The sequence below is a fragment of the Diaphorina citri genome, unplaced genomic scaffold (assembly GCF_000475195.1).
Source record: "Diaphorina citri unplaced genomic scaffold, Diaci psyllid genome assembly version 1.1 scaffold411, whole genome shotgun sequence".
Taxonomy (NCBI): Eukaryota; Metazoa; Arthropoda; class Insecta; order Hemiptera; family Psyllidae; genus Diaphorina; species Diaphorina citri.
In genome coordinates this window covers 175,928-202,404 of record NW_007377846.1, presented here as the reverse complement: position 1 = coordinate 202,404, position 26,477 = coordinate 175,928, and the positions used below count along the sequence as shown (strand labels likewise).

Sequence of the window (26,477 nt, the reverse complement as noted above, 5' to 3'; positions counted from 1 at the left end):
CTCGAGATATTGCTTACATATATCCTTCTTTTCTTTTCTTTTCCCTTTTCTTCTCTTTTCTCTTCTCTCCCCTTTTCTTCTCTCTTCTCTGATCTCTTCTATTCTATAGTTGGGGACTTTGGATACACTCTGTAGCCTAGAACTGTTTAATTCGCCGCCAAGGTTATGACTGAAAAACCTCATGCACGTTCAAGTATGCTAATCTACAACTATTCCTATACATGTTGTTGATAATTTTGTGCTGTTTTTGTTTTGTTGCTCTTGATTTTGTTGTTCCGAGTCTGTGGGATTCTTTGATGAGCACTGGTAATGTTTTTCATGTCTGTAAGTGGAGTTGTGTTGACGATTTTCTTCAGTTTTTGATTATGTTGTTGTTGTTTTTCTCTCTTAATTTATTATAAGTCATTATGCCTGTTGTTTATCATCATTTATGCTTAGATTGTTTTGGGAGTTGGCAGTTTTCGTGAAGGGTTTCTGTGAATTTAGTTGCCTCTGATGTGTTGCTTAATATTCTTGTTGGCTTTTATCGTCTAACAATAGACTCTCATTTTATATTCTTTGTGTTTTGTTATTGATTCTGTTATTTTTGTTGGTGTTGCTTTGTAGTTTTTGGTAGGTATCTAGGAGCAGGATTTGTAGCATATTCCTTCTCGGTGTCATGATGCGTTTCTTGCTGTTTGTGTGTGCAGTTGACTTTCTGGCTGGTGTTTCATTGTTATTGCCAACATACTCAAGTAGGTATACCATGGTAGATTCTACCAATCTAGGTATACCATATTCCTATTGATTATTCTGATAACAATTATTTTTTTTTTTTTTTTTTCCTGAACACTCAAAAAATCCACAAGGAAGGAAAGTTCAATAACATTTTTGTGGAGACATGAAGACGATTATACTTCCACAGAAAGAATAAGAAAAAGAAGACGAAGAAGAAAAAGAAGAAAGGGGAACAATAAAACGGAGTGCATGGGTGGATATTATGTTTTAAATTTTTATTGAAGAGAAGAAAAAAAAAATATTAAATTTTTATCTTGTGTTTTAAACACCGTACCGTCAGGAAATTCTTGAAAATGAGATTTGTTGACAAATTAGATATGGGGAGGGGTAGGAGGGGATGTGAGTTTTTCGTCAATTTTCGATTAAAATCGAGTGGGTGATTTTGAAAAATTTGGCAACATCATAAAAGAGCATTAAGAGCGGTAAGATGGTCCACTACAATGTTAAACGTACCTTTATGGGTTTTCAAGTTATATGGAATGTACACTCTGCAGATCCCAATATAAATGTTGACGGTCTCCTAATAAAAATAGCAAGATTGTAAGGGAACCCATCAAGCTAAATAAAACGACGGAAAGCGATCTGGATACAAATTTAATATGTACTATGTAGGAACGACTACCTAGGAGCAGGTAATAGTATATTCTATCATAGGTCGTCGCGACAAATTTCGAGATCAGAGCTCATTTGTGTGAGAAAATGTGAAAAAAATCCTCCAAAAACCAGTCAGGATAAAATCCGCCCCGGGCGGGAATCGAACCCGCGGCCTAGCGCTTACAAGGCAGACGCACTACCAACTAAGCTAAGTAGGCTGGAAGGCACATCATATCTTTTCTTTGGTAAAAGGTACAGCCACTGGCTATTTGAGCCCTTTACCACTGTGACCTGATTAGCCTGATTGTAACAAAAAACGTGAATGAATCTAGTAATTCTAGTAGTAGTAGTAGTATCTATATACATGGTTGACATGACGGACAAAGTCTGGAACATATGACCTTCATGACCAAACTGAGGTTTGACACCCTTGTTTACCAAAGCCGAGTGGAAACTGCCAATGAAGACTTCAACAGAGCGAATAAGAACGTCCACTAGTTGAGACACTACTGGTACCAACTCCTTTTCCTATACCACTTACCATTCCTTCTCCTACCCCCTCTCTCCCCCCCCCTCTCCTAACAATAAACATCTGAAGGCAAACGAATAGTGGCGGAAATGTTTTTATTATTTTTTTGGAAAGTTTTTTTGCTAAAGGGAGGAAGGTTATTTGCCTTTGCGGTCAGTTTGGTGACCTCCTCTCTCTCTCTCTTTCTCTCCTCTCTCCCTCTTCCTCTCTCTCTCCTCTTTTCTCGTGTTGAGTGAAAATTTGGGGTAACATTTTCCTGCATGTTTAGAAGCACCTTGATGACAAAAAAAAAAGTAAAAAAAGCAACCCTTTAAATTTATCCGATTAACTTTTGCATAGCCTGCCATATCCGGCTTTGCTAATATCGCTGGAAATCGGGCCATAATAATTATTCCGTCGTGGTCAGAACAAGCCACGCAAAATCCTCCACTTGCTCTCTCACCCAAAGAGGTCCTGAGGAAGAAGAAGAAGAAGAGGGGGAGAAAAATAAGAAGGAAAAAGTATAAAAGAGGTACGTGCTTTTTTTCTTCTTGGCTAAAAGCGAGAAAAACATCGGAGCTTTTCTTTTTTTTTTGTGTCCACTTCTTCTTTCTTTTCTCTTGCCTCATCTTCTTTTTTTTTCTCTTCTTTCTTCTTCCTTGAGTCTCCCTCTTTCATCTTCTTACCCTTTCTTCGTTGTTCTTTTCGTTCTCTATCTTCTTATTTTCCTCTCTTTATTCTTCTTTTCCTCTCTTCTGTATATCCCTTCCCCATCTTTATCTCTTCTTCTTTTCCTCCTCTTACGACCTTTGTTTTTCCCTCCTCTCATCTTCCTTACCCTCTCCTTCTTCCTCGTTCCTTCCCCTGTCTTTTCCCACCTTTGTTTTCTTCCCTCCTCCCCCTTCTATCTATTCCTTTATCAGCCCCATCAGTTATTCTCCATACGTCGTCTGCATCTTCAAACGATGCCTTCTTCTCGCTTTTGTCATCATCCTCCGCTTCTTCTTTTTTGTCCTCGTTTTTTCCTTTCCCTTTGTTCCCTTTTGTGTCTTTTTCCCCTTTTGTCTCCCTCCTCTTCCCTTTAGTCACTTTTCCTTCCACTTCCTCCTTCTCCTCCTTCATCGTCTCGTAATCTCGTACGCTCCAGATCTGAAAGCTAATGCAACACACTTTACAATATTTCAAACTTTTATCCCTCCTATCACTTCTTTGTCTACTTTTTACTTCTTGTTTTTCTTTGTTAACTTCGTCTGCTTTTTCTTCGACTCCAAAATCCATTGTTTTTTTTCTATCTTTCAAAGGATATCCTATCTTATCAGAGGAAAAGATCATAGAAAGTGATCATTTCAACTACCCGCGGTCCCAACTAGTTGAAATAATCAAGGTTCCACTGTATCAGAAACTCTCTGAGCATCACTAGAACAGAGAGAACTAGAGAAGTTTACAGTTTCCCTGGTGTTGTAACGCGATGGGGATCTCTACGGTTGTGGTCAAGATGGTCAGCGGTGATATGAAGCGGTTTGGTCAGGAGTTAATCAAAACTCTTCACAGACGCAACTCGCACAAGGACTTTTAATTCTGTTATGGCACCGTTGCAACATCGCTGTAAGAATCGTTGAATGTTCACTTTGCATTTCTTGAATGTAATGAATTTAAATAAGTACTTAGAAAAATTGAATAGTGGGCATTGTTTTTTTTCAACCTTGTACATTACCCGGGACTTATTGGTACTTAATATGTCATTGATAAGAGCTAATGATTTGTTTGATGTACTTGTTTGGTCACTGAGCCTACGATTAATGTAGTTTGGGTCTGCCCAATTCCATGTTTTAATGTTTAAAATAATTTGAATGGAACCACTGATCAGTGATAATGTTATTTGTTTGACTAGATTTTGTACTTAATATGTCATTGATAAGAGCTAATGATTTGTTTGATGTACTTGTTTGGTCACTGAGCCTACGATTAATGTAGTTTGGGTCTGTCCAATTCCATGTTTTAATGTTTAAATAATTTGAATCGAACCACTGATCAGTGATAATGTTATTTGTTTGACTAGATTTTAATGTATTTTCTTTAATTTTTGTTGTTTCAAGTGTGTCTAACATTTTGTCTTGTTCTTCTGTTACAGTTAATCTCACAGGAACACCGGGTCCAAGGGTGGACATGTCATGTTTTGACTTGCTCAGAGTTTTGGGTACTGGTGGTAAGTGTCTTTTCCACATAAGTATTAGTTTTACCTCTTATTTTCATTTATATTATCTTATTTTGAAATTTTTGAGGCTCTTTTTGCCAGCTACAAGACGATATGTATGCGAAATTCCATGAGACGTCAAGTTTGATGTGAATTCCTGGTTTCCTGGGAGTTCTTCCTTTCATTGACTAGATTTTAATGTATTTTCTTTAATGTTTTTGTTGTTTCAAGTGTGTCTAACATTTTGTCTTGTTCTTCTGTTACAGTTAATCTCACAGGAACACCGGGTCCGAGGGTGGACATGTCATGTTTTGACTTGCTCAGAGTTTTGGGTACTGGTGGTAAGTGTCTTATCCATATAAGTATTAGTTTTACCTCTTATTTTCATTTATATTATCTTATTTTGAAATTTTTTGAGGCTCTTTTGGCATCAGCTACTTCAAAGAAGACGATATGTATTCGAAATTCCATGAGACGTCAAGTTTGGTGTGAATTCCTGGTTTCCTGGGAGTTCTTCCTTTCATTAAAAGATCACAAAGGATCAACATGTCAGTAAATTGAGACGTGTAGTATGAATGGCCTTGCTGATATGTATTTCACATGCCAAACTGTTCTGTAGTTCTGTTACTTAACATCTCACTGCCTTATTCAGGCTGGTGATTACCTACACTGAAAGAATGTGCTAAGGGTTTCCCAAACTGTGTTTAATCTCTTGCCAACAGTGTCAGTTATGAAAGTTTCTGGAATTCCTCTTCTAAGGCCGGGTTTATCAAGTTGAGGGATGGAGTTAATTCCTACATACATATTAAGTATATATTAAAATATTGGTTTTAGCTTTAACTTCGATTTTTCCTAATCTGCCTTGGTAGTGCTAGTATATCTTGTGCTGATAGGTATGTAGGTGATACATTGTTGAGCACTGGACAAGTAGGGGGTGTTATTCCATGAAGAACTTCGCTTTTTATAATATTTCGCTCATGACAAACGATATGATATGACGTACGAGTAATCACATCATAATTAGAGAGTAAAATACCTATTGTATTTTTAGGGCTAAGAGTAGTCCATCTCCCAATGTCATTTTGTCGTGAAGCTTCGCAAATATTTTGACGACAGGATTTCAGGATTTTTCACACAAAATTTCCTTCTAGAATTTTCTCGTCTAGCAAGTTTTGAGAACCCCTCCTCTCTATCATGAGATGAACTAGATGGCACAGTGATGTGTTCTAAGACTTGTGCCTGGTTCTATGTTGTTGCTATGATGTGTACTAAGACTTGTGCCTGGTTCTACGTTGTTGCTATCATGTGTTCTAAGACTTGTGCCTGGTTCTATGTTGTTGCTATCATGTGTTCTAAGACTTGTGCCTGGTTCCATGTTGTTGCTAACGACACTTCCGCTCACTGCTGCGAGAGCTATGCCATTCAGTTCATACATCGAACACCCAATACGAGCGACTAGTGATACTCTATACTCGATAATAGAGATACTGTGATACATACTTTCAATGTACATGGTGCTTCCAAAGCAGAGTATATCTGATTTCAATAATGTGAACAGCTTTGACGGTTTTACAACTTTGGATGCACCAGTTTTCGGCGAATCACTCAGGGTTAGGTCTTCAGTTTATGTTGGTTAGTTTTTGCCGTTTTTCATTAATTTGCTATTGCCAAGATGTTCAAAATGTATTTACCTATGGAAGAACAAAAACTTATTCAGGCAGTAAAGAAAAGATGTTACCTACTTATCTCGAGATATTGCTTACATATATCCTTCTTTTCTTTTCCCTTTTCTTCTCTTTTCTCTTCTCTCCCCTTTTCTTCTCTCTTCTCTGATCTCTTCTATTCTATAGTTGGGGACTTTGGATACACTCTGTAGCCTAGAACTGTTTAATTTGCCGCCAAGGTTATGACTGAAAAACCTCATGCACGTTCAAGTATGTTAATCTACAACTATTCCTATACATGTTGTTGATGATTTTGTGCTGTTTTTGTTTTGTTGCTCTTGATTTTGTTGTTCCGAGTCTGTGGGATTCGTTGATGAGTACTGGGAATGTTTTTCATGTCTGTAAGTGGAGTTGTGTTGACGATTTTCTTCAGTTTTTGATTATGTAGTGTCAGTTATGAAAGTTTCTGGAATTCCTCTTCTAAGGCCGGGTTTATCAAGTTGAGGGATGGAGTTAATTCCTACATACATATTATTATGTATATTTAAATATTGGTTTTAGCTTTAACTTCGATTTTTCCTAATACCGTTATTATCTGGCTTGGTAGTGCTAGTATATCTTGTGCTGATAGGTATGTAGGTGATACATTGTTGGGCACTGGACAAGTAGGGGGTGTTATTCCATGAAGAACTTCGCTTTTTATAATATTTCGCTCATGACAAACGATATGATATGACGTACGAGTAATCACATCATAATCAGGGAGTAAAATACCTATTGTACTTTTAGGGCTAAGAGTAGTCCATCTCCCAACGTCATTTTGTCGTGAAGCTTCGCAAATATTTTGACGACAGGATTTCAGGATTTTTTAGACAAAATTTCCTTCTAGAATTTTCTCGTCTGGCAAGTTTTGAGAACCCCTCCTCTCTATCATGAGATGAACTAGATGGCACAGTGATGTGTTCTAAGACTTGTGCCTAGTTCTATGTTGTTGCTATGATGTGTTCTAAGACTTGTGCCTGGTTCTATGTTGTTGCTATGATAATTATGTTCTGAGACTTGTGGCTGGTTCTATGTTGTTGCTATGGCTATGCCATTCAGTTCATACATCGAACACCCAATACGAGCGACTAGTGATACTCTATACTCGATAATAGAGATACTGTGATACATACGTTCAATGTACACGGTGCTTCCAAAGCAGAGTATATCAGATTTCAATAATGTGAATAGCTTCGACGGTTTTACAACTTTGGATGCACCAGTTTTCGGCGAATCACTCAGGGTTAGGTCTTCAGTTTATGTTGGTTAGTTTTTGCTGTTTTTCATTAATTTGCTATTGCCAAGATGTTCAAAATGTATTTACCTATGGAAGAACAAAAGACGCTCCAGATCTGAAAGCTAATGCAACACACTTTACAATATTTCAAACTTTTATCCCTCCTATCACTTCTTTGTCTACTTTTTACTTTTTGTTTTTCTTTGTCAACTTCGTCTGCTTTTTCTTCATCTTCTTCCTCACATATTGTCCTATATTGTCTTTTATCCTCTTTTGTATGTGTTTCACCTCCTTCTTCTCTTCCTTAACTTTCCTTTATCCCCACCTTTCTTTCGTCTTTTTTACTTGATCTCCTTCTTCTCTTAGTTCTTCATCTTCCTTTCTCTTCCAAGTATTCCCTTTACCTTCTTTTTCTCTTAGGTTTTTTCTTTCTCAATTCTCCTTCGTTCACCTCTTTATCTTCCTATTCTTTATTTTCCCCGTGTCTCTCTTTCTGCTTCATTGCTTCTTATTATGGATTATGTTATTTCGTTCTTTATTGTTTCCTGTGGTATTTCTACAAGGTTTTCTCGTGTCTTGTCTGCATCACGAAGTCTTTGAAGTGCGTCGCCTAGTCACTTCATCAGGATTGAGTTGGATTTGTTATTAATTTTCATCTTTTCAACTATTTTGTATGCTTAGACAAATGTTCCAAAAAGAACCTGCAGGTTGTCCAGCCAGGTTATTCTGTCATGTCTTCTTCTTTTACATATTGTTGGTCTACCTTTATGTCACCTTTTACCACACTTTCCATACGCTTTAATCATAGGGTAAGTTACATGTTTTTTTCTTTCCTTATACATATTTTAATATACCCTTGTACACTTTTTCTTGAACATTATTATTACTATTTTCCATTTTTGTATAATGTCCCTTCCAGTATGAACTTGCGTTAGCTTGGACATCATGTAGCTGTAGCGTGTACTTTTTCCAACACAATGTTGACATACTTTCTCTCCACCTTCTTTCCCCTTTCAGTTTCAGCCCTTGTTCTTCCACCTTTTCATGTTTCCCGGCTCTTTCTCCATCCCTCCTTCCCACTTTTGTTCACTCTAGCTCGTTCTCTTTTTATCTCGTTTATTCTTCGCTCTACTTTCTCTTCTAACTTTCCTTCTTTTTTTATCTATAACTTCTTCTCTTCTCCTCTCTTCTGTTCAATTCTTCCATTTTCCACTTCTTTTCGATCCATAACTTCTCTGGTGATATATTTTACCTTCTCTTCTCTCGTCCTACATATTTGCTTTCTGCTCCGTTCATACTTTCTCTGTCATGGTGGTACATACTTTTATTTATATTCTCAATGCGCTTTCCATATCCCTCTCTACTTTCAACTTTCCATTGCATAATGTTTTTTAATGAGGCTCAAACTGTTTTTGCTGAGGTTGGTGCGGGAGTTGCTCCCTACCTCTTTGTGTTCATAATTTATCTAATGTAAAATTTCATTTGTATATTTCTTTTGACCTTTTTTGTCTTTTCGTGATGTTTGTGTTGTTGCTTTACTTTTCATGGTGTCCTTTGTCTAATTGTTTCCGTGTTCATTTTGGTCTAAAAAAATATATTCTTTTGACCAATTTTCATCGCTGTTTTATCAATATTCCGTCTGTTCTCTTTCCTGTTTCGTCATCCTCAGGGAGCTTTTTGGAGTCAATTATATTCATGATACAAAATATCTTTTTATTCTTTATAACTCGGATTGTACTAAAGTCATTACCAAGTTCAACAAAATCATGCTAATGAAGTCAAGTGAGTTCATAGGTAATAACTCGGATTGTACTAAAGTCATTACCAAGTTCAACAAAATCATGCTAATGAAGTCAAGTGAGTTCATAGGTATCCGAAGCTTTCAAGGTTTCGGTTTCAGTTTCAGAACTCAGATCCGAAACCTTAGAGCGTTTCGAAACCTGGGATCCGGAGCCCTGAAAAGTTTCATTTTTCCCATCACTACTGAGAGCAACTCTTGTGGGGGGAACCAAAAATTTACATTGTTACATCATATCGTCGCTGTCAATACGAACTATCGTAAGTGAAAATTTTGAGATTTTGAGTTAAGATACGTGTAGGGGGTAGAAAAACGCGTTTTTTTATGTCACAAAGTATCGTAACTGAATTCAGCGTCCTTCACACAGTGTAAAAGATTTTGTTTTTGACGTAACTGAATTTTGAAGTCTTTGAGTAAGCACGAACTATTGTAAGTACCTATACACTTACGATAGTTCATGGTTTCCTATTTCGCCCCATATTGGATTAACATTCAGTACGAACTATCGTAAGTGCCACTTACGATAGTTCGTGGTTTCCTATTTTGCCCTATACTTATTGTTTTTGAACTTTAACCTTAGAGTACGAACTATCGTAAGTGTAGGTACATAGGTAGGTACTTACAATTTTATTATTTTTTGTTTTTGTGAATTTCACTAGTAAGTAAATAGGAACCTTATAAAGTACATAAAATCTCATTAATATTTGGAACCGCAAGAATTAATAATACTACATAAAACTGTAAAAGAAAAAATATCAAAAATTGTCAAAGATCACCAAAATCTTTATTTGGCTCTCCTGAAAAATAGAGATTTTGCACTTACGATAGTTCGTATTGACAGCGACGATATGTAGTAGTTTTGGCAGTTTTTGAAGATTTAGAATTGGTAGTGACTGTTAAAAACTGCCATATTTCCTCGTCCATACTATAGCAATCCCATCTCCTATACAGGTTACTGTCCCTACAGGTGAATTACTGCTTTGGTCTGCCAATACTTTCTCTTTCATATGCTTCATATGGCAAAGTTTTTTTTTACCTGTGCTTTGATAGAAATTGTTCTTAATGATTCTTGAGTTCACTTCCCCATTTGCAATGGATGGACGGGAAAATATAGGAACTATTCGGTGAGATTGGAAGTGGAAATGCCATCTCTTGAGGGAAATTTATTATTTAATTTGCAAATGGATCACTGTATTACGGTTTTCAATCTCATCTCTAGACCCGTTTATCGTCATATAAGTAACCTACAAGTACCTAACAAGCAGTCACGGTTGTAAGGTAAATTGATTTTCTTCCAATGCCGAAGGTTCAATACAAATTTATCAATCATTTAACATAGCGCGTCATCACCCGAGGTCCAAACGGTATATGATGCTGTCCGATCTAAATTCAATTCCAACAAAGCATCAAAAAAATCGTCGACAAACAATTCAAACAAACAGATGAAAATAAGCCTCTAGTCTAGATTTTGATAGTGGAACTCCACAATGTGGTGTCATATGTTATTCGAATGTTACGAGTCCCACCATGGGTATTTATCAGATGTAATATTATTTTATTGTTACTGTTGTTATTATTATCATATGTAATATTGTTATTGTTATTATTAACATATGTAATATTATTATTGTTATTATTATCAGATCTAGAACATATTGCACCTCCAATATCACGGCGGGTCCGTGTCTTATCTCGGTTTGGAATACAAAACATACAACTTTCTGATAAATTTTATCGAGTGAGCCTCTCCCGTGATTAAATTCTAGCATATCGAATACATCATGGGAGCTTGCTGATAAAACTACACAATATTTTATTGATAAAAACTACACGGGGACCACACGATGTTTTAATATGCTGGTGGCAGCAATAGTCGGGACCTAATCAGTTCTGATCAGAATCAGAGTATTGACAATATCCTTGGGCTTCAAGTTTAGTTGACCAATTTTATTGATATGAAATTATTGATACAGTCAACTAAATGGTTTAATTTTTTTGTAACATTAAATGCACGGATAATGAGGAAATTTTGCTTTTTTTTTCTTCCTTGCAAAAAAAGTGTTCCTACCTAATTTAGCACCCCACCTACTTTTACTGCTTGCACAAGGCTTATAGTTCTAGGTTATATGCTAAAATTACCAGTTTCAATTAAATTGGGAACCGAGACCAATTGAATCTCACATTTTATTTTTTTATTGCCTAAATCAACTTTGAATAAATTCATTACAGGTCTGTTTGCCTCGGAATTTCTGGTTTACAAGACCAGACAGTCACCATTATCGCCTGGGTTATAAATAGACTCATTAATGGTGGTAATTATTATGGTAATTAAAATTATAATTCTCAATTTAGGTACTTTGTGTCTTAACATGATTACACGAGAAATTGAAGAGACTTCTCCATTCTTTATGAAACACCATCACTTTGGGAACTTCGGTTTCAATGTCCTTCATTTTAGCAAATGATGAAGCCATGTTAAACGATGAGATGACAGCTCATATTTGACCGAACACAGACCATGCCTACCGTTTTTAAATAGGTATCTGTTTTGATGCTATGCAGTGGTAAATCCTAAGTTAAGAATGTTTAAATATTCCTTGACATGCAATTCTAAATCGGACAAGCACACCCGTGTCCTAAAACAGACATCTCCGAGTTCTGGCAGAAACCTTCAGCTGAATTCAATTAAAACCTCAAACCCCCACACATCCGCTTGCAAGCTACTGCACAACAAAGTAACACAAAGTGATGAGCCCTACTAATATAATATGCACAAAGACTTATTCGGTAGAGAAGCTTGTGCTGATGGTAATAGACTGGCATACCAGATGATTATAACAATTCTGATTATAACTATAAACCATCCTGATTACGAGTATATTCCTGCTTATCAAAGCTTGCAATTGCCGTTCCCCCACCGTCATCAGTGAATTCAATCAAGTCTTCAAATTAGGTTTCTTTCTGAATGTTCTCATGTGTTCCTCTGTTGATGATGCGAGTCTCTTCAATGTTTACAGTAATCCTAATTGCAGTTTGGTCAAGCAGAATGTCTCGGGTCGGATTATGTGAGATGTTTGATACACAGGTTATACATGGATACGGATGGATTGTTAGGAGGAATTATTCGCAGTTTTGGATAACCACTTATCCAGATCGATTATCAATTACACAGAATAATAGATGTAGAAATTAACTTGTGTATTTTTAGACGCGAGGATTAGGCCTTAATTGCCATCACGATCCAATAGGCCAGAGATTACTTGATTTGACCATTATCTTGATGGTGATTGTATTGAAATCCCTACCTCTTCCCTTTGTGTTTTGCTTGTTCAATGTTCGTCTTATCGTATGAATCCTATCATGGCTAAAACTCCAAAGAATCAAAACTGACCATGAGAAGAGAGTTAGAAACTGACAGTCCTAGAGCCTCTTGGCTCAACTAGCAATCTAAGAACAAAGTGAGAAAATTTGGCTGATTACCTATCTAGTTATTCAAATCAGTACTATATTACTAATGGCATCACATTCCTCCAAATGGACAACAGTATGAAGGAATCTTTTATCGTGTGTGATGGATGCTTGCCATGAAATGTCATTGAATTTGCCAGCGTAGTGCACAGCACACTAATATTATAATTACATTAGTTGTGTTTGTGTTGTTTGCTGACTTCACCCAGTAAACTTTTGCTATTACCTAATGGCTAGTTTCAGGTTTTGCATTGTTTTTACACTTGTGGTCGACACTCGTCATACAGTGGAAGATACCTGGGTTCGATTCCAACTACTTTCCATTATTCTCAACGTCCTTGATACGAGTATCTTGACTTCAATTAGCTCGATTATGATTTGTGGATTTGCAAAAATTTCAACATTTTGTAAAACTATGTCACTCAATCTGGGAGATGTTTCGTAACATCGGACTTAATCGGGTTTCGGCTTTGGTTTTGATTATGATGTTGCTCTTTTTATTCTAATCGAAAGTAGATGATTCAATTGACAATTTTTTCGTCCTTCTCTCTGTCTTGCTTTGCTGTAAGAATAGTTGTTCCTCGTTTCTTTTCGGTTTTAATGTTCCTCGTTTTTTGTTGTCTGTTCTTCATACCATCGACCTCCCCTGAGCCTAATAGATTCTTTTCTTCTTCTTCTTCTTCTTCTTCAAAAGCAGAAGTGTTCCATGTTTTTATTTTCTATTCTTACTACTCTCGTCCACCTATAACTCATATGGCTAAGCAGTCCCCATATAAATGGCACAGTATGATATATTGGGCACGCTGAGTATGTAATTATGTCACTCGGACCGTTAGCGTGTCAGGTAGGAGAAGACACTCCCCTACATAACGCTCGGTTAGGACTCGTGTGTGAACACATTATCAGAAAAAGTGAAGCGAACGGAGGAATGAATAAAGTGTATCGGATCAGACGCAATACTCCAAAGTGTTATCATTGCAGACCTTGGTATTATTCATTAGTAAGGAGCCTATAGGAGTATAGGATGCTAAATAATATAAACATATAGATAAATACAAACGTATACAAATAAATATAAATACAAATATACAATTCAAACCGCATCCCAGCAGCATCGTCATGATAATCAGGTTCTTGTTATCTTGTCCTTTAGAAATTCGAGGACTGAAGCAAAGATAACGGACCACAGCACAACGCTAACCTAATGTGTAGACTTGATTGACACAGTATTGTGTGACACCCAAATACTGAGGTTAGGAGCTGTCGACCAAAACATCCTTGTAAAATTTCCCAATAGATATATCTCTAATCATAGGTGCCCTTGTAGAGAAACCTAGAGAAATAGATCAAACAAACCATATACATGGTTGACATGACGGACAAAGTCTGGAACATATGACCTTCATGACCAAACTGAGGTTTGACACCCTTGTTTACCAAAGCGTCCAAAGCCGAGTGGTAACTGCCAATGAAGACTTCAACAGAGCGAATAAGAACGTCCACTAGTTGAGACACTACTGGTACCAATGATCTTGTGGTCACTCGGGATGACAACTGTACAGAAGTAAGAACACTTCCCAGAACAGTTCTAAGAACACCTCTCAGAATTGTGTTAGAAGTGTACAGAACAGAAGTTGACCAAGTACAGTAGAACCTCGATTATTTCAACTCCAAAATCCATTGTTTTTTTTCTATCTTTCAAAGGATATCCTATCTTATCAGAGGAAAAGATCATAGAAAGTGACCCGCGGTCCCAACTAGTTGAAATAATCAAGGTTCCACTGTATCAGAAACTCTCTGAGCATCACTAGAACAGAGAAAACTAGAGAAGTTTACAGTATACAGTTTCCTCTCTCTCTCTCTCTCTCTCTCTCTCTCTCTCTCTCTCTCTCTCTCTCTCTCTCTCTCTCTCTCTCTCTCTCGAGTTTGCTCCTTGTATGTGTGTTAGTAGTTTACACTCGCCTTCTCTTATTGCGTTTCTTTCTCTCTTTAATTTGTTTCTTCCCCTCTACAGGTAATACCCTCTCTCCTTTTTCCTTTTCTCTCCTCCCCTTCTCCCCCTCTTTTCTTTTTCACTCGTCTCCCCTCTTTCCTCTCTCTCTCCCTCCCTCCCCTCTTCTTCCCTTCGTTCGATCCTTCACCGATGGTGTGTACGGATTTTAGGTTTTAAACCAATCGTAAAAAAAACCTCATAAACCCTCTCTTCCCCTTTCCCCTCCTCTTTCCCCAGTTTTGGAAGTCAGGCTACTGAAGACTGAGCAGTTAGTGGAAACTTCTACAATCTACATCGATCGTAGCCTTTTAAAAGATTCCAATCCAAAGCAAGAAAAGCTTAAAAGTTATCAAGTTCATTAGGAGCTTCCAGTATAAAATAAGATCAATTAAATTTAGAGCACCGAGTAAATAGTGCTGATCAGTTCAATTGAAATGTTTTCTGGTGCACTTTGCATATAAATAGTACAAATACCTAGGTACACTGTAGAATCTGTAAATACCTAGGTATACGGTAGATATCTAGGTACCCTGTAGAAATCTAGGTGCACTGTAGATACCTAGGTACACTCAAGAACAAAAAAATCAGGACAGGTAACATTTCCATCCGTTTACCCTGACAACCATTTCAGTTATTTATTTTATTCTAACCTAACCATTTCAGTTGGGGAGGGAAGGGTGGATGCTCCAAATTTTCAGATTCCGTCCCACATACCCCACAGTGAAGGAACAAACAATAGCCCGAGGAGGGGCCCAAAATACGCCCCTGGTTGGTACCAAACTACCAATTAAAAGCTCATGTTGATAGAGATACCAAAAGCTCATATTGTTGTCTTAATACAATGTCTTTGGTTGTCTAGTTTCAATGCTTTTCTTTTCTCTATTTTTAATGGCAATTTCTTTCATATTGATAATGAATCCTGACGTCAATCTATTTTCTGTTTCGAAATTCTGCACTTGACTGTAATTTTTTGTGCACTATTTGAGCTCAGGAGCTGGTTCTGTTATTTATACACGCAACCTAGAAGTTATACCGCGGTAGCTATTAATAACCCTAATGTAGAACATGTAATTCAATCATAACACCTATATTTATACCAGGTCTGGTGTTATTTATATCTGGCCGCTCTTTTCAATCGACACATATGTGCGGTATTTTCAACTGGAGATGGCAGTTTTGGTGTTTTGATAACTTTGGGGCTCTTGGCAGTTTTTGTTGAAAATTTGAAAACTTGAGGGAAGAAGGAAGACAGTAACTAGAGTCCTAAACAAAGGTTCGTTCTCGGAACGGCTGGCTCTTCGATTTCGGGACAGTAAGGAGGTCAGTTTTAAGTTGCAGTTTTTGGTGTTTTAAAACCGGAGATGGCAGTATTTGCTTAAAGTTTTATAACTCAATTGGGAGGTCAGTTTTAAGTTGCAGTTTTTGGTGTTTTAAAACCGGAGATGGCAGTATTTGCTTAAAGTTTTATAACTCAATTGGACGACGACACCGAAGCGAATACAATAGTCCGTCCCTTATACCTTTTTATTACTATTGTAATAATAAAGGAAGGACGGACTAAAAACCTACCCATGTCTTCGAATTAACAGCAACCATTAGACACCTCTTGAACATCTTCAAAGTTCCCAAGCTGAGCATTGTGTACTTACATATCTACTTTCACAAACATTTGGCAACGAGCAATTAACTTTCTGAATATGTCCTCTTTTTCAGTTTGCAAACCCAAAGTTTAAACCTTCAAAGGTTGCCAGATTTGCCATTTGCAGCGTACTATTTAATTCTATGCTAATTGATGTGAGGACGAAATGTCACTGCTGAGATTGGACCGTGTGACATTTAGAACTACGACGGCAAATGTGTCATCTATGACAAGATGTTCACTTCTTCATTATTTTATGAATTCAGTTTTTTTCCTACGTGAAATTTGTTGTGTCCAGTCAAGTGGCTTGAACTTGGTATGAATAATGCCATGTGATTTATATTTCCCATTGTGTGTTGTGTGTTCACCGATGAAAATTGAAGGGGCATACTGGATTTTGAATGCTGTTATGTTCTTGTGTTGCATTTGGTGTCTGAGCAAATTGAGTTGAACTTGTCTGCGTCCTTAGTTTTGTATCTAGTTCTTATGTTGTGTCTCCTATTCAAGTGTTTCGAATTAGTCTCGTTAGCTTTGTTCTTGTGCTATACTGGTTACAGGTACTACGACACTGATATTACCGACAAACATTACATGATCGTAAACACTACAGACATGAGAAAGAAAGCTCTAGCCAGAGTAATCGCCGGAAGGATACTAGAAAGTTTCAAAGAAAAGTTCAGCAAACGAAATAGGTTTTTGTAGTCATAATTATAAAGGAGCATTTCCTGTTCCGATCTACTTGGCGTTCCAAACGACCAAACCACCCATTTAAAAGATTATTTTGTCAACAATTATATTCCTACAGATGCTATTCACTTGCTCCGACTACATGGAGAAATAAAAGCAATAATATTAACTTGCGCCACACAACTGCACAAAGTTATGCCGAGGCTTCGTGCCAACAAACCAACAATGTTTACAAGTTTAAAGCTTTGCTACAAACTTGGGAATTTTAGTATTTTTCCCCTTCATGTAAGGATTCCCCCGTCTGCATGGAGTTTTATGTTTGTGACAATGAATCCCTTGTCAGGTTTTTCCTTTCTGATGTCTATCTCTCTGGCTGGTCAATAATATTTCTCTGCGTCATCAGTGCTAGAATGTTATCTCATATTTTTCAAACAGTTTCCAATGTCGTTTATATCACCTGAAGTGACCTGAAGGAAATGTTGTACTTCCATGCCACAGTTGTGGTAACTTAACAGAATCGTCTGCACCTTCAACTAGTGCTCTGAGCCATTCTAGTACCAAATCAGAGAATATCTAGATACTCTTAGATAACTTATATGTATGTATAGGTAATATGTTAGTATTTTTACTTTCTACTATTTGCATTAATCTCTATCCTGCAAGTTCCTTCCACAAAGGAAACTTCACATGTTCCTATTCAATGTTCATAACAATCAACAATGCATTTATTCAGTCTGATTGTGCTTCAACTTGAAGGTGAGAAATTGAAGTGGCCTGTTTCCTCTATGCAAACAAAACTAATCCCAGCACACTTAATCCATAAGATAACATTATGTAAAGGGTTTAATCATATTCACCGGCATATTTGCTGAGGAAATTGTATCATTAGGTTGCTCGGTTTGTATTGGCCAATGAAAAGACAGCGTTGTGTAAGGATGTCCGGTGATATCAAATAACCATAAAGTATCGCAGGACAAGCATAAAATTGTTGTACACCAGTGTAATAGTCGTTTACTTACAGTGTGGTAGAAGGGTTTTGCTATAGTTGATGTACTTAGAGAAACATGATTAAAGTCTACTAATGCAAAACTTGGGAATTTGGATAAGTACATCTTCTGTTGGACATACAACCCTTCGAATATAATTTTTATGATGAAAGTTCCAGTTAGTTTTTCAGATATTGCATTTCCCCAGCCTTTCAAGATTACATTCCATTCCAAACGATGGCGATCCAATTGGTGGCAATAATTCTCATCTTGTTTATTTCTATTCGGAATACTTCTGCGAAACTTTCCTTTGTGTGATCCTTTGTTTGTGTGAATCCCGTTTATCCGTTGTTGCTTTGCTTCCAAAACACATCAGCTCTCTGCCATGTGGTTGCTGTTACTTTACTGAACCAAAGGTTGCCATCTCTTCTACGTTTTCAAGTTCCAAGTCTAGGACAACATGGGTCATCCGGTATGTTGTAACACCGTACGAGTTTTTATGTCTTGAGTGTGTTTACTTTTTACAACACGGATCAGCTGATCTCATAATCTAACGTTGAGTCCAACATTGATGGGGTCATAAGAGACGGCCTTGGTGCTATGAGTGGGGGGTCATTGGCTGGAGCAGTTCCTCGCTATACAATGCTATGTGCACATCGTTCAATAACCTAAAACATATAAAATCCGAGTCAATAATCCCTTTGGCTTCGAGGTTTGTGGTGACTTCTTTGTCAACTTCGGTGATGTCATCTGGATGTTTGAACTCTGGGAATTCCTTGTCGAGTTTGTCCGATTGTTCTTCGAATTTGATGACCCTGGTGTCAAAATCAAGTGCAGTTGAACTTGTGTCGTTTTATAAGAATAGATTTCTTGAGTTTCTTGCCACGTATATGAGATTGACTTTCGGGTCCCATGCCAGACATCCAATTACTATGGTGGAAATGGAAAACGAGAAGTTTGCAGTGTTGCTCCAGCATTGAAATGGAAGCTTAGAAGAGAAGTGTAGTGCCATACAAATATTGAAAGAGTCACTCCAAAGGTAAAGCGCAGGGTGTCAATTTATTAGATCCCTCAAAAATCATTTATGCACGCCTCAACGGAATCCATACTGTATTGATTGAATCATTCCACTTGTCTCAGTTTGATCGAAAGGGCATTGAGTCAGTGGTTTTATTTTCCAGTACAATGACTGATGAGATGTTAATGTAATGTTAAATGAAATCGGAATGTACTGTTAAATCACCGCCTCGTTTCTTTGTACACAATACAGCAGACTCATTGTCCTATTCAAAATGGCGATTGATTTGCAAAACTGTCTGTCTGGTTCCTTTGGGTAGACCTAATTAAGTCACTGATTTGACGTCAAATTTTTGTCTACTAATTGGAATTTTCAAATTTTAATCAGCTCAGGTGTTGATTGTTTCAGTCTCGTTTTCGAGAAGTCTGATTTGATTGACAATCATATTCGGAATATTCAGCTCCTATATAACATCTAACATGTCAGGAATCGATGCTTTTTTGTGATAAGAGCATGTGCTTTGTGTATGTCCTCATATCTTATACGCAGTTCAAGTAACACACATGAATCCACTGGTCGTACACCTGTAGGTCCAAGGACAATAATATTGTTGACCTATCCAAAACGAAGATGATTAATGTTTTGATGATTCGTGATTGGATTAAAAATTGATGAGTTGAACGGACTTGTCAATATTCACATCTCGTCAGTCGTCAGTTTAGAATGAAGATCCCAATTTTTCCCCTGTGCAACTCAAACCAAAATTTCAGAGCTTTGTTGCAGTTTGTGATTGTTGATCACTTATTTTTGAAATCCATTGAATATGTGTCATGTCTGTATAAGAATTCAATGTACAATCTCCTCATTTCTAAAAACAAAACTACAAAATCACCAGACTGTAAAAAAATCCTCATATCCTATTCCCCTTTTAATGACGAGTACCCATAATTATGAACCTTACCATCTAAAATCTAAAACTTATAAAAATACACAAAAAACCGAATGAAAATCCAGCCTAACGGTTTAACTGAAGCCAAGTGGTTTGCCAGCATGCCGTGTGGTTTCAGTTTAAGTATGCTCATTAGTTTTTCGGATTCATCAATGCCTAAAAAGCAGAATCATAATATTATACCTGATGACTAAACTTGATACGGATGCAATTAAGACGTTCTTTAATTAGGAATTGATTCTTCTCTTGGAATCCAGTGCCGATTTTCAATTTTTGACATTTCGTTAATTAATGATATAATGGCCAAAAAGTGTAATTGGGGAATGTCGTAGTGATGCTCTCCTCAGGTGATAAATCCAATAATATGAAATGCTAACTGCTTAATTAGTCAGGCAAGCTTCTACATAATGTGCAGTATAAAATAAATATTTAAATTCTAATCTTGATTATTAAATTAACTCATTTATACTGCCGATGTCGGCGACTAAAAAGTCCCATTATATCAACATTATCAATATCAACCTTTTGAAAATTCAAATTGCTTAATTGGTTCTGAATTTTTGTGTCTCATCATTTCATTATTGACCAATCAATCATTAATTTAAAGGAACGTTCTGATTTCTATTGGCCCAAGTTAACACGCAAAAGACCTGCCACAATTTATGAGGCATTTCCTTGGCGGAAATGATTTGTAACCATTCACCTCAGACCAATAGCGGACCGCACTGAATGTTTCTACATAAATTGTTTGTAGGATCAGTTTCTTTCCGGGCTCTTCTGATTGGGCGAACTTCTTTCCAACCTCGGAGGCATTGAAATTTGCTAAATATCCCGTAAGTCGATATTTCTGGGGGTTTATTTCTAAAAGGGATGATGATATCGTACACCAAAGTTTAAGTGCTTGCAACACATTTTTTGTTGGGATTTTCTACAATTTTACCATCCTAGGTATGATGCATCATAACCTTTGTGTGAAGTTTGAAGAACTTGCGGAGTTTGAAGAACAGTTTATCACTGATGACAATGAATTTCCAATGCCAGGAAACGATGCAAACTATTCGAGTCCCGAAGTCCAAGTCAAGTGGTAGCGAAGTTCTTTAATGGGAATTTGGGAACAATAGTAGTGACATGCATTCATACTTAACACAATTAAAATTAATTTTAATTATAACGAACGTAGATACTAGTAATATTTTTTCTTCATTCTTATCTAGTCACTCTCCTCTACTTCTGGTTTTATGAGGCACTTTTTTCCTTCAATTGCTTGTTGAGAAGTTCTTCTTTATCAACATTATCATCATTTTCCATGAGTAGTCTTTCTGCTCGACCAATATGTACTTTATCATTATTTTTCTCTTTTCTCCGGGATAAAAATGAAAATTCAGATCTTTGGAAAACAGAATGGTGGGAGGGTCTCGAGAAAAATCCAGAAACATTTTTGCATTTTGTTTTCCATTGCCTTTTCATCATTTTTCCCAAGTTGCTTATTTCTTTCTAGGAAAATGATTTTCCTTTGTACTTTACAAGTCAAGTTCGCGTGGGTGTACGTAAATAACTCTTTGCGATTATTGAGTGGGCTTCCTTTCACAGTTTTCCCCAAGTATGTCATTAAATGAAATTTCCATCTAATTCTAAACCTTTGAAAAAAGATTGTTTTTCAAATCATTTTTCTCGATTTTTCGATAGTGTTCTTTTTCCAAACAGTTGAGAAAGTTTTGTTTGGAGCAAAGGGAAACTTTCAAAGTATTGTGAAAACGCTGGAGCAGGTGTGGGGGATTTTTTTACTTGGATTGCTTCAATGAGACGTAATATTTACTCCTTCTCCCAAAACAGAGCGTCCTACTTATTTTTATCGAGCATTCTCTTTTTTTCTTTTTAGACATTTCATGACCTGTAACCCGATTTACGAGTAAGTGCGTCTAATCTTTGCCTTTTTAGACCACATTTCACGATTTTCAAGTGCTACAATTGAATATGCATTGTACACTTCGATTTCACTGTTATCAGAATGAATATTGTTATTCACTTTCTTTATTTTGTCTAAACCTCTGCGTCCTCTACCAATATGGACCTCAAATACATGTCTAGATTGTCTAGTCACTGCGCGCAGACTTCACAATGGATTAGCGAACCTGGCGAGTATTCCCCGTATCATGAACACTACTGCCAAACTTGTCAACACTGGCAAACTGATTTAGATTTCGGATATATGCAATATTGTTTTCACCAGTGCTAACTCCTATTCGGTTTGAGCACAGGTTTCAATGTTTTCCATTAGAATCACGTTTGGCCATGATTTCTCCAGATGTATCTCCAGGTTGTTGATGCTCTCCAGCTCAGTCCTACTGTTCTAAAGTCCTCGTGTCCATTTCATGAGAATATTGATGCTATTATTTTTTACATATTTCATGATGGTGGTATATTGTGTTCCACCTATTTTCATTATAATGCACTATGTATTAGGTCGATTTAAAGTGAAGCACGCAGAAACCGTATGGATTTTTCCCAGCTCTTTCCTTCGCTCGTTCGCTTTCTTTATCGAATTAATTTCAGTTTCGATATCCATCTACTAGATAGGTAATAGAGATAACCATCAAACCTTAATGGATCCCTTCCATAGAAAACAAACGGCAAGAAATAATCATCTGTAGATACATTCTTAGAAATTGAAACAAATCACGCCAACAAAGAAAGAACTTTAGGCGCAAACAGCGATGAAAAAGAAGAGAAAACAAACACATAAAACCTATCCCACTTGGTATAAGAAACATAGTCATGAAACACTGAAATCTCCTACCAAGTCTGCTCCAAACAAGACTTGTTTACTTCCTACATTGTGTATTGTATGTGTTGGAATAATACAATTGTTTCGTTGAATTCAATTTGAACATTGCTGCTTCTGTTTGTGTATATTCACCTTTTTTGCTGTGAACATCGTTGCGTACATTTGTGAGGTCAAAGGTCAGTTTGTTCCATCATTTAGTAGGTATGGTTTGTTTGATTTGGTAGGTTTGGTCAGCTGTTTATACGTTAGTGTAGGTCTCTATGGAATTCCTTATCTTCTGACGTAGTCGGTGTAGGTTTGTTTTTACTTTGCTCAGCACATTTTGTTCGAACTCTGTGTCATGGAATCTCTTTGCATTTCAAGTATCACCTCGGAGGTAAATTGATAAAATTGTTGGTGTTGAAATTCCAGATTGATTGTAATCAGGATGGGGATAAAAAAGGATTTGTTATTTATTTTTACTTTAAAATCTTCAAAGTGATATATGGTAAAACATACAAACATACAAACGGTAAAACATACAAACGCCGAATATTATGAGATGTCTAAACAACGTTATTGTTTCAAACATTGATGGCATCCCAACAAATTTCGGTGTGAAATAAATCCTCCCCCTTGTTACACAATAAGTAAAAACAAACCTACACCGACTACGTCAGAAGATAAGGAATTCCATAGAGACCTACACTAACGTATAAACAGCTGACCAAACCTATCAAATCAAACAAACCATACCTACCAAATGAAACAAACTGACCTTTGACCTCACAAATGTACGCAACGATGTTCACAGCAAAAAAGGTTAATATACACAAACAGAAGCAGCAATGTTCAAATTGAATTCAACGAAACAATTGTATTATTCCTACACATACAATACACAATGTAGGAAGTAAACAAGTAACTCAACTCACTGACAACTTGATAATGCAAGGAGAGAGAGAGAGATAGTAAGAGAGGAGAGCAAGAGAGACAGACAGACAGAAAAAGAGAGACGGAAAGAGAAACAGAAAGAGAGAAAGGGTTCAGAGGAAATAACTTTAGATGTAAACTTAATTATTGTAGCTGAAACAAAAAATACAGAAAAAAGTTTGATAGCATGCTGATAATGATCTCATTTGTAGTCCACTGAAATGAAGATCTAAGGACAATCTCAATGCACTTCTGCTTCTTGTTAATGTAATTAACACTTGAGATTTGCTTCTGTGAACTACAAGATGCATTGTAACGGTATACGGAGACCATCTGTACAATATGAAGCACGACTAAGTAGCATTTTGTTCTAGTCCAAGTGTCTGATGAAATACTCGAGACAATTTTCTGATGAATTTGATGATGCTAAGTGTCTTGGAGTCTTACAATACAAAACAAGTAACAATGCAAGAAATATTGACACTGCTAATGCTAATGTCATAGCTAAAATTCCACTTAAAATGAATAAATAATTTGTTCTAAGACTTCCAAGATATAGGTACATAGTCTTCGGACTCTTTGGTCTTATAAATGTTTCGATGTGTGTTTTCTTTAGATTCAGTTAGCGATTTCGTATTCAAAGCAATTAAGTGCTTGATCACACTTCAGATACGAAGCTGCCTCTTTGCCAATAAACAAAACATGATACGGGCACAAGAGTGGATTTCATTTCCATATCAAATATTTCTTATGAACAATACGTACATGAACAAAAAATATGTGAAACAAAAACTACAATACGCCACAATCATCGTTCCATATTTTCTCTAACTGCTCGTCTATTTAACTTGTGTGTTTTCTTTAGATTCAGTTAGCGATTTCGTATTCAAAGCAATTAAGTGCTTGATCACACTTCAGATACGAAGCTGCCTCTTTGTCAATAAACAAAACATGATACGGGCACAAGAGTGGATTTCATTTCCATATCAAATATCATCCACAGTGCAGCCGGGGAAACAAAACTGAAAGTTAAGAGAAGACATGATGGTAAATTATTCAACATGCATGGTAACGGCTCCGTCACTTTACCTTCTGTAACAAGGGGGAGGATTTATTTCACACCGAAATTTGTTGGGATGACATCAATGTTTGAAACAATAACGTTGTTTAGACATCTCATAATATTCGGCGTTTGTATGTTTTACCATATCACTTTGAAGATTTTAAAGTAAAAAATAAATAACAAATCCTTTTTATCCGTTTATCCCCATCCTGATTACAATCAATCTGGAATTTCAACACCAACAGTTTTATCAATTTACCTCCGAGGTGATACTTGAAATGCAAACCACTTCAGATACGAAGCTGCCTCTTTGTCAATAAACAAAACATGATACGGGCACAAGAGTGGATTTCATTTCCATATCAAATATCATCCACATATTTCTTATGAACAATACGTACATGAACAAAAAATATGTGAAACAAAAACTACAATACGCCACAATCATCGTTCCATATTTTCTCTAACTGCTCGTCTATTTAACTTATACGTATGTGCAGGAATGAAACAAGGTGGTGGCAAAATTTTGAAGCATCAAGACTTTCAAGTAGACACAACATTAAAGGCTGCAAAACTATCATCGAAACCAGATAAAAATCACTTGAAACCAACGCAACAATGATTAAGCACTAACATCAAGACTTCAAAAGGAAGACTGATACCTATTTAACTTATACGTATGTGCAGGAATGAAACAAGGTGGTGGCAAAATTTTGAAGCATCAAGACTTTCAAGTAGACACAACATTAAGGCTGCAAAACTATCATCGAAACCAGATAAAAATCACTTGAAACCAACGCAACAATGATTAAGCACTAACATCAATACTTCAAAAGGAAGACTGATAAAAGTAGTCAAGTTGGCTACTTGGATGAACAAAATACATGAAACCGTAAGTGCAAAACGAATAGAAAATACGATATTCCATACCAAAGCTGACATAAGGAAAAGTACAAGGAAAATACCAACACAAACAAAACACAAAACTTATGACCATCTGCAAGTTTCCAACTGCAAACATAAATAATGTTAACATAATTGCAAATTATGTTCAAATGATGGGTAATAAAGATGCAAAACTAGCAACAGAAGCACACCTTGACTGTCAGAGGAATTAGGTCATTTTAATTTACAAGTTTAATTAGTTGTCCTAGTTTCAACATCTTTTATTAATCAATGAATATTCTGGATCGTACTTTTGAGTTCAGTACAAAGCTACAAAGTGATTTCAGTCGTTATTCTTTTATTCAAGGCCTTTTGCAGTATTTGGAGCCTTTCAATAGATTCTCACTTTCTTGTCATCAATAGTTACATAAGAGGAGGTACGTTTTCGAATTCTAATCCTTTGAAATTCCAAAAGTTTATTCCCACAGCACAGTAGCAAAAAAAAAAAAAAAAAAAAAAAAAAAAAAAAAAAAAAAAAAAAAAAAAAAATCTGAAAAATTGCAGCAATTTTTTAACAATGAGAGATGGGAAAGTGAAAAAAAGTAAAAACCGACAAAATAAAAGCAAATTAGCATCTTCAGCCGATTTTTTTTTTTTCTAACAAAGTCAGCAATTATCTCGTCACCGAATCTGCTTCGGTCTCGAAACAGATTCGCTCCCATTTGATTCGGTACACCACGAGTAGCATTAGCATGTTAACGACTCAATAAAAAAAAAAAAAAAGTATATGTGGAACACTTAAACATCAATAAAGAGTTCGTTCCGTTAATTGTTTCTCACAGGGAGAACAATGGCGTCACTGGCAAAGTGGCAAAATCTTGTGAGAAACAAAGTCACGTGTCGTTTGGGGGGGATGGGGGGCCGGAACTGGGGCTCACACCCTTACATTCCCCACGTGGTCTTCCTAAAATTGGGTCCTTCCAATTCTTCATATCCTTTCTTCTCCCCCTCTTTCATCCACTTCCTTCATTCCCCTTTCCACCAATTCTATCATTTCTGGCATCGTTATCACTTCACCCTTTTTCGTGTTCTTCTTTTCCTCTTGTGTTTTTATTTCATCAGCAGCTTTGTTTGCTGATTGTGGTACAGTGATGGTGTTTGTGGTGAGAGGGGTTTGGAGGGGAGAAGGAACTCTGACTATGCCGACAATGTCTTCATGGCGCGGACATAGTGGATGACTCATTTACTGCTAGTAGTGGCAGTTGCTAGTTGACATTG

At 36.7% G+C, this 26,477-nt stretch overlaps 1 protein-coding gene across 1 annotated transcript in view; it reads left to right on the top strand.

The window, feature by feature from the left end:
• The first annotated feature begins 3,347 nt into the window (after positions 1–3,347).
• The window catches only part of LOC103508577 (ribosomal protein S6 kinase alpha-5-like), a 122,714-nt gene continuing 99,584 nt past the window's right edge, over positions 3,348–26,477 (top strand). Inside the window, 2 exon segments of the mRNA XM_026823149.1 lie at positions 3,348–3,432; positions 4,011–4,085. Of these exon segments, the coding sequence (XP_026678950.1) occupies positions 3,348–3,432; positions 4,011–4,085 (160 nt within the window).